Source organism: Heteronotia binoei, chromosome 10 (assembly GCF_032191835.1).
Source record: "Heteronotia binoei isolate CCM8104 ecotype False Entrance Well chromosome 10, APGP_CSIRO_Hbin_v1, whole genome shotgun sequence".
Taxonomy (NCBI): Eukaryota; Metazoa; Chordata; class Lepidosauria; order Squamata; family Gekkonidae; genus Heteronotia; species Heteronotia binoei.
The window spans coordinates 52,192,192-52,201,511 of NC_083232.1; the positions used below are offsets into that span (position 1 = coordinate 52,192,192).

At 50.9% G+C, this 9,320-nt stretch overlaps 1 protein-coding gene across 1 annotated transcript; it reads right to left on the reverse strand.

The window, feature by feature from the left end:
* Positions 1–6,083: 6,083 nt before the first annotated feature.
* FERD3L (Fer3 like bHLH transcription factor) lies at positions 6,084–6,581 on the reverse strand. The gene has a single exon (XM_060247701.1). The coding sequence runs from the start codon at positions 6,579–6,581 to the stop codon at positions 6,084–6,086; it is 498 nt and encodes a 165-aa protein (XP_060103684.1).
* Positions 6,582–9,320: the final 2,739 nt, after the last annotated feature.

Consider the following 9,320-nt stretch of genomic DNA (forward strand, 5'->3'; position numbering starts at 1 on the left):
GTTGCACTAAGACTTTCTTTCTCAAGTTTCCTCTCATGAGAATTTAGCAGCTGAACTGCAAATATTGCGCTTTACAATGGAAACACTGATAAACATGGTAATAAGCATCAACCCTGGGGTCCTTACTAAGACGGTCAGGATGTGACTGCAGGAGTGATGTTTCCATACTTTGCTCTGTTCTGTGTACTCATTTTGCTAAATTCTGTTCATAGCTTAACATTTTAAAGAGTTGAGCAGGTTTTCAGGAGAGGTGGCATAAAAATGTTCTAAATTGACAAACATCTGTCTGAGTATGGATTGCAGTTTTATTCTTATGTCATTCAACTGTCTCGGAAAGCTGATACTGTCTTTCAAAAATGCAGTTTGGTTTTCACATCCAAATGGTACTGAGGGGTGAACTCTGCATTAAACCCAGTTTAACATGCATCTGTGAATCAATCCTAGATATAGCTGTCCTGTACTACAGCAAAGTAGTGTGGGTGTTCAGCATATTTTTATACCTGGCTTGAAATCTGCATTTATTTTAAAAATTTATACCCACATCTTTCAGCCTCCTTAGTCCCCACATGAACTTGCAATTAAAATGTAGTGCAACTAAAATGGCACTGGAGCAATGTGTCAGAAACTGATTGATTGCTTTTGTTTTTGGGAGTTTTACTTTTGAGAGAGAACAGAATCCTGAGCTATTGGATAGAATGTTGGATAGATTTGATTCTTGTTTATTTACTTCATTTATATCCCACCTTTTCTCTACAAAGCAGCCATAAAGCATATGATGTTATCAGGGCTGGCTCTGCCACTAGGCAAACTAGGTGATTGCCTAAGGCACCGGCCTTCTGGGGGTGCCAAATTGGGCAACACCATGTGATTCAGTGACATTATCAGTGTGGGGTGGGGGGGTGCCAGAAAGCCTTGCCTAGGGTGCCAGACAGTCTAGGGCCAGCCCTGGATGTTATCCCCTCCTCCATTTTATCCTCACAACAACCCTGTGAGGTAGGTTAGGCTGAGAGTTTGTGACTAGCCCCAAGTCACCCAGCAAGCTTCCATTGCAAAGTGGGGATTCCAGCCTGAGTCTCTCAGATCTTAGTCTAACACTCTAGCCACTACGCTACACTTCAGGCTTATGCCTTAGAGTTCAAGGACATGTTAAAAAGGATAGCGCCCTTACTCCAAAGTGCTCAATTCCAGTTCTCCCCCCAAGCTGCTTGCGAACCCAGCTGCAGCAGCAATTGCTGCTATCAACTGCTACTATTCTGATCCCATAGAGATGTCAATCTTAACAGTGAGAGGGTGGGGCATACTCAGACCAGGCTGTTGACGGGTAGCTCTTTCTTCTCCAGGCAGCAAGCAAGCTTGGGTGAGATGATTCAAATTCTTCCCCCCTCCACACACTTCCTCCTCTGCTTGCCCTGGCTCTGTGCCCGCCTGGGCGCCCCATCGCCATTGCTGTAAAAGTGTGCCCGAAAGCGCCGGCCACCTGTAGAGGCGGAGAGGCTGGGAAGGGGGGGGGGGGTGGAAGGGGTCCCTTAAGCCTCGCTCATGCTCTGGCGCCCAATTTGGCAACTCTCCCGTGGGCAAATGCCTCCGGCAAGAGACTGCCTTGCGCAAAAACCCATGGCGGGGAAAAACTGCTCCCGAAACTGCCCCTCTCCCCCCAAAGGTTGCTGAGCTTCCCTCGGGACCTTCCCCCGGAGTCCCTCCAACCTCGCAAATCCACTGGAAGAACCCCACATGGCCTGATGAGAGCTCCGTCTGCACGTCTGATTCCAAGCTTGCTTTGGGAAAGACTGACCCGGTAATGGCATTTCTGCCATACCTGGCCAGCCAGTCACCTCCCGGATTGGCTAGATCTCCTGCTCCGTATCTGAATAGGCTCATCCCCCCCCCCCCCATGGTTTCATTTGATGAAATGGGGTGTGGTCAATCTCCGCAACTGCTCTATGGCACCCATCAGTTATGAGTGCAGAAGCTTGAGCCTATAAATATAATCATGGAATCACTGCCTAAGTGCATTTCATTAAGATGGTAGTAGGTTGAGTCTCCAAGAATAGTCTTTTAGCATATGCAGACATATTTGCCTAGCATAGTCTGGCTTCAGTCTGTATTTGGAAAAGGTTTCCTGAATTACCTTTGTGGCAGGACAACTGAAATACTAAGGTTTCCATTATACGTTCCATATCAACAGAGGAAATCTTAGCATTTCTCCAAGATAGTGCCAAATTCCCAGTGTCTTCATTTGAACCAGATTATCACCTATTGAGATGAGCAAATTAATGTTCTGAGGATTACAGTTGCTTTAGAAAGTCATTCCATTCAGAAGATGCTCAACAGCTACAAGCTGCTCAACCTGAAAATCACACGTGGGAGTTTAGCCTGCTGCTCAGTGCTCCTACTGGACCCACACGCCTGCTGCACTCAAAAGCTCTGGCTGAGTCATGCAATTGTTTTAAGTATTGAAAACACCATCGGTCTTCCTTTCAAATTCTTCAGTGAAAAAATGAAAATAATGTTCCAGTGCTGTTTCATTGAGCCAAGAAAGGAAAATCAACAATATTATCTGGCAGAGGCTCGCTTACATGGTGTATATCGGAACTTAAAGTACTGTGGACTGCAGTACTCTATTTTTATGAAGTGCTAGAAACACTACAAAGGTCAGCTTGGTGTACAGTTGACGTATGTAGTGAGCACAGCAATGGCTTTCTGAAACCAAAGCAACGGTAGCCTTCTTGTCTTTCTCTATGTTAATACTTTCTATACTGACAGAATGCAATATAATTGGATCATCTGGAGACAAAGGATTGATTTGTGAATGCATTCTTCATTTCCTCTTTTGTAGTAAATGTTCTGGCGTGTGACACTTTTCAGTTTTACCAAGAGGTTGAAAGTACAAGACATTCTCTAAGGGGAAATACAGCTAAATAACCATGGAACCAACTGGAATAAAAAAGTGGCCCGTTTTTTTTAAAAATAGGGGCAGATTTATAAATGGGACCCTAATAAATGCATCAATACATTTAAAATGAAATTCATAGGGAGGAGGAACAATAAAATGATGTTGCCCATCACTAAAACAATATCAGGACCAGATTTAGATCTCAGCTAAATTGGAAACCCAAGGATGTCTTTGCTGGTATAGTTCTAGACTTATGCTCAGCAAATAGAGATAAATCTAAACCATTTCTGAATTCCTATTTATTTGCCAGCTTCAAGAAAACCAGACAGAAACCACTGCAGCCATGGATGCACACACGCAGCTAGATATAAAGTTACAGCTTTGTCTGTAATTCAGAGCAACCGAAGTACCAGGAAACACATCAGAAGCCAATGAGATTAAGACCACATCACCTGATGCAGTTAACTTCTACGCTGTATTGTTTAATGGGTGCAGGGTGGCTGGAACACTTTGAGGTGAATCCTGATACATGAGGACCCAAGGAGAAAAAAGGACATTCATGCAGCTCATCGTACCTTACAAAGTACTTTCATCTTCCATTTAAAACTAAGTGCTTAGAATTAACTCTGTTGTGAAAAGAACACACACACAACACATGCATCTGAAGAAGTGAGCTTTGACTCATGCCAGCATCTTTTGGAATCAATTTTGTTAGTCTTTAAGGTGCTATTACTTGACTCCTGTGTAATTTATACATGCAGATTATTTATTCCAGCCTGAAATAATCATAATTCAACAGATCAAATCAAAGGTTATGCTTTACGGAATTTTAATTGTAGCAATGATACTTCATTTTAAGATAAGAAAAGGGGAAAATTGGGAAATCCAGCTTCAGTTTCTTCTTGTTCTTTTCAAAGGTCATTTTTCAAAGGAAAGGGGGAACTGCCAGGCAGTGTCTCCTGTCAGATTCTCTCAAACCATACAGTCAAACGCACACCCTTGCCCACGCTGTCCTGATGGTCTGCCAAACCTCAGTGCTGCAAAGAGAGGTGAACCAGTCGCACAACCAGTGCTCAAGCAGCCACACTCTCTTATGTCTGGGATGGGAGCCCTGGTTGCCAAAGTGGCCACTGTGGTATTCCTTGGCCCTTCCAGCGTTTCCTCCTTGGCATCCCTGGGGGTTCTGGGAAACCATTCTGGCACCTTCCTCTAGGAGGCCCATAATTAGGATATTTTCTGGAGGGGGCGCTGGAGGATGCTAATTTAATTAGCGAAGCATAAACAATAGGAGAGGGGGGCTTGGGGACCAGGAGAGGGTGTGCCTGACAGATCTGGGAGGTGGTGCAGCCTCCACGGCCCCTGGCTAGTTACAGCCCTGTCCTCTAGCACCTCTCTGTGGTATGCAGCCCTGTGCAGGACCAAGCAGAAGAGGAAGCTCAGGGAAGGAGAAGAAACTGGGGGATATGGATGCCAACCTCCAGGTGAGGTCTGGAGTTCACCTAGAATTACCACTAATCTCTAGACTATAGAAGCCAGTGGGCTCGATGGCATCCCGCCCCTGCTGAGCTCCCTTCCCAAACTTGACTCTCTCCAGGCACCCCCATCAAGTCTCCATCGATTTCCCCAGCCAGAGCTGGCAGTCTCAGCAGCCTGAAAGGAGAGGAAGCCAGGACCCGAGAGTTGGACTGTCTTTCCCGGCTGGCCTTGGCCAGACTTTCACTGATGCAGGGCAGGGTTGCAACCTGCAACGGATCTTTGGGGTGGATCTGCCTGAATTCTGGTCTGGCCCTGCTGCAAAGAGTTCTTTTTCGGAGGCAGAAGCCGATGATGCTGGCTGGCTTAACGCAAAAGAAGCCGCGCCAGCTGTCTAGGGACGTCCAGTCTTGATAGATACGGGTTGCAAGCAACAGGATGAGGGCGCCCATTCCGTGGGCTGCTGGACGACGAGGGTAAAGCCCAAAGTCCTGGCAGCCCACTCCACACTACACTTGCCCAAGCTGCACCTCCGCGACCTTTCTTAGGTCTCTCAGCCACCAAACCCTGCAAGTCTTTCGGAAGCCACACACACCAGTCCGATATCTCTCTTAGAAAAGAAGAAGACGGTACCGTCGGGCAACCAACCCATGGTGATTCCATGCATGGGGCGTTGGTTTCACTTAAGAGAGGAGCAGATGTGGCTTGGCCTTGGCCTCCTCCGCGTAGCAAGCCGTCTTTCTTGGTGGTCTCCTACTCAAGTGCTGGCCGCGGCTGACCTTGCTTAGCTCCGGAGCTCTGACGAGTCCAGGCTAAAGCTGAGCAGTTCTAGCTGCTGCGCCCAGGAGACCTGCCTACCTTCTCGCCCCTGCCTTTCCTTACTGCAAGGAATGCAAGAAGGTGCGTCCATCCCACATCCGGATGCCCAAAGGCCCCCTCGCTGCATGCCTGTCAACCTCGGTCTCTTGTCTACCTTCTTCTGCAGAGGTCGTCCCAGGCCTTTTATACTCCGCTTCTCAAACGATTTCAAAACAGCAAAAAAACAAAAACAAAACCCAGATTGTTCTGAAGCAGACCTTCTAAGCTAGGTTCTGACCCACCGATTTCACATCCTCCAGGAAGCCTTTTCTCTCAACCGCGGGCTCCTGTGATCAGGCCGACGGAAAGGAACGGCGCCACTTGCCCAGGGCGCCCAAAGAAAGCCTTTTCCTTGCCGGTTGCCAGTGGCACAAGGCAGCCCGCTTTCCAACACGGCCCAGGCTTTCTTGCAAGCTCAGCAGATCTGTGCTTAACCAGGAAGGCCGCTTTGGGGCCCACCAAGCGCCTTTGACTGGATCTCATCTCACGCACCCTGAGGCCAGTCTCCCAGCTGGGCGCCATCCCTGCATGCACACCAAAGTTTCCATTCTGAATAAAGCTTCGTTGGTCTTAAAGGCGCTACTGGACTCCAACTTTCTTCCCTCGGGGAACAGTTTGCAAAGTTTCGAAGTAAGCAAAGGCCAAGGCTACGAAACTCATACACACCCCAGTACGCAGACCTCGTTCCCTTCCCTCGCCCCGACGGGCGCATCAACTCTCTCCCGGCCCTGCCTTCCTTTCCCGAGGGTGGGTGCTTCGCCTGCAAGAAATGTGCCACCGGCTCCTTCCTTCCCTCATGGGCGCGGGGCTCCCTCTCTCGCCTCCCTTCCATCCTGGCTGGCCCCCCAGCCCGGCGCCTCTAGCTGGCCCCTTGCTTGTCGCAGCTGTCCAGCAGCTCGGTCATGAAGGAGATGTAGACGATGGCCAGGCGCAGGGTCTCGATCCGGGAGAGGCGCTTCTCGTAGGCAAAGGTGGGCACCTTCTTTCTCAGCTGGTCGAAGGCTTCGTTGAGGTTGAACATCCTCTTCCTCTCCCGGACGTTGGCCGCCTGGCGCTGTGCGTAGGTGATGACCCGCTTTCTCTTGGGTCTGCCCAACAGCGAAGTCCTCCTCGCTCGCCCGCCTTCCTCCTCCTCTTCCTCCTCCTCTTCCTCTTCCTCCTCTTCTTCCTCAGGATCTCCATCGTCCAGCCGGGAGAGAGGCAGACCTGGGCCGGTAGCGAAGGTCCCCTGGCTAAAGGGAACCCCGGCCGAGAAGCCGTAGAGCTCCAGGCAGGAGATGTCCCCTCCTCGGGGGGGATCCTCGGCCGCCAAACCGAGCACGGAGGGGCCCCCCGGCTGTCCTTCCGGGCGGGCCATTTGCTCATCGAGGAGCCGGGGGTTGGCTTGAGGTCTCAGTCCCCAGACGGAGCCTGCGGTGGAGCGTCTCGGCCCCCGGTCCCGGTGGGGCCATCGCTCGTGAGAGCCCGAGATGGAGCCACCAGCTGAGGAGGAGAAGGAGGGCTGGCCGCCGGGCTGAGGAAACGCCGCCGGCAAAGGCCGTCGGGGAGGTGCCAGTGAGAGCCTCTGGCCGGGAGGCAGCTTCGCCTTGCCCCGAGAGCAGGGCCAGTTCCTTCTTGGCAAGAGCCCCGGCTTCCACCTGCCAGGGCCCTTTTCTTCTCTCCCTCAGGCACGGCCAAGGGATTTTCAGCTTGGCTAGAGCTGGAGGGGAGGGGTGGAGAGGAGGCGGGGGCGGCCCGCGGGGGTCTCTGAACCCGGCGGCCAGCTTGTCCCCTGGATGTCAGGCAAGCGCAGGGAGGCTGTTAATGATGTCCTGAAGAGGGGACCTGCGCGCCAAAGGTCAGCGGGGAATGTTTGCCCGGCTTCCCGGCGCGGTGGGAGATGAATGACCAGGGCCTCCATTAGCCTAAGCAAGCAGGGGCGGGAGGGGGGCCTCCAGGACATTCCCAAGAGTAACTCAGGGAAGCCTCCGGCTCCACTGGCGACGGGGGGCCACGATCGACCCAGCAGGGCAGCAGCACGCCGGCTGGCTGGCTGACTGGCTGGCCGGGAAACCTTCGGGCTCTCCAAGCCACGGGGCCACCTGGAGATGCGAGAGGCTCCCCCTCTCCTTCAGAAGAACATTTCGAATTTCTCATCTCCTGAAAAGACAGACGGGTCGTCCCTCCCCCGACGTGCAGGGGGATCTTGCTGCGAATCCTAATTCCTCCTAATTTGAAATCTCTTCCTAACTTTCCTTCTGTCCCTAAACCTGAAACGGGACCTCTGACTTGACCGGAAAGATTTTCGGTGTGGGTAGGGGACAGGAACTTTGGGGACAACCCTGAACAGGTCTACTCAGAAGTGAATACCTGTTGATTTATACTCCCAAGGCGCCCCTTGTTGTTTGTAGAGGGACATATTTGTTTACCCACCCCACCGCTTTTCACCCCAGGAGGGACCCAGAGGGGCTTACAATATACCTCTCTCCCTTCCCCCATGTTTTACCCTCATAACACCAATCCTCTCAGGTAGGCAAGGCGTGAGTGACTGGATCGAAGTCGCCTAGTCAGCTTCCAGGGATTTTAAACTGGGTCTCCCAGATCCTGGCACTGCACTCGAAGGGCTATGTCACGCCGCTTTTCAGAGAGGTGGTGATGATGGCAATGGCAAAGCAGATGCAATTTATATTGCCCACATCTACCTCTGGAGCCCTCCCATGAAACTAACGTCAGCAGGACAATGAAACTGATAAGAAGCTCTATTGCAGGGGTGCGGAACCTCTGTCCGGAAGGTAGTATAGGGCCCTCGAGGTCACTTGGTGTGGCCCTCAGGGATTGCTGGACGGATTGTCATGTGGCAGCCTCCCTGGAGCCTGGCTGGCCAGCGAGGATCATGGGGCCCAGCCACGCTTGTGCAGCAGCTTCCCAGGGGCCAGGCAGGGATCACAGAGCCCAGATGTACTGTGCAGCAGTCTCCCTGGCTGGCTGGCCAGAATTGCTGCAGGGCGTGGAAAAGTTACTGTCACAGTTCAGTTTGCACTTGATTATCTCAGAGGGTGTGGCCTAATATGCTAATATTAGGGGGTGTGGTCTAATATGCTACTGAATCCTGCTGGGCTTTTTCTACAAAAAAGCCCTGGACCTATGCATTTGCCTAGGGCTGCGGGCCATGTGTGTGTGCGCGCCAGATGAGGCTTTCCTCACATGACTTCAAATAGAAAAACAATTATTTGCATTAATTTTGCTGGCCTGAATCATTCTCCCTTGGCGGAGCACTGTTTTTTTTAAGTTGATATTTTTTTTATGGCCTGCGATTGATGTTATAACTATCCATATGGCCCTTGGCGGAAAAAAGGTCCCCACCCCTGCTCTATTGAGTTGAGCTTGTTCTTCGTCGCCATTGTGTGTAGGCGAATGTGTGTGTTCCTTTAAAAAACACACACACACACACACAAAACCCTGTCTTAAACTAGCTCTGTGATTTGCTGTTGGGTTTTTGCTTCCCAATCCCATTTTCGACTGGAATTGTGTAGCATGATTCAAACGAAGAGGCCATCGGCTCCCATGGCAGGTGCACGTGAATTTGCCTTTGCGGCAGAGCAAAGTTAGAATCGCGCCTGCTTGGCTCTAGGTCAGTAAGCATTCCCCGCCTGGGACAAGAGTGGATCCCCCTTGCAGCACACTAGGCAGCTGTTGCAAGTCAAACAGCCTTTTGCTGAAGAAAACGAAGAGAAGCAAAGATTAGTCTTGACCTCCCTTTAAAGGCGAAGCAAAAGGATTACCTCTTCTTCCCTTCCCTTTATTTTTTTTTGGGGGGGAGGGGGCGGGGGATGAACAGTCATTGCGGATACTGACGGTGGGAGGGCGCCAAGCATGATGTGGTAACTTTGGACAGGTCATCGTTTACAGAAACAGGAAGGAATACAAAGGGTTTGCGAGGTACATTGGACAGCTCCCGGAACTCAGCCTTATCCAAGACGGATGCAACAGGTAAACAACATCGGTACAGCCTGCTTGCTCTAGTAGTCCTTTCTCTCATCACACATGAACAGTAGGAGTCCTTCGGTTGTGATCCCTATAAAAGTAGCCAACTTCATCCTAGCAGTAGATTTTTTTT

Excerpts from the sequence above, each read along its gene's own strand:
- FERD3L (XM_060247701.1), bottom strand. The coding sequence starts at position 6,581 with ATGGCCCGCCCGGAAGGACAGCCGGGGGGCCCCTCCGTGCTCGGTTTG.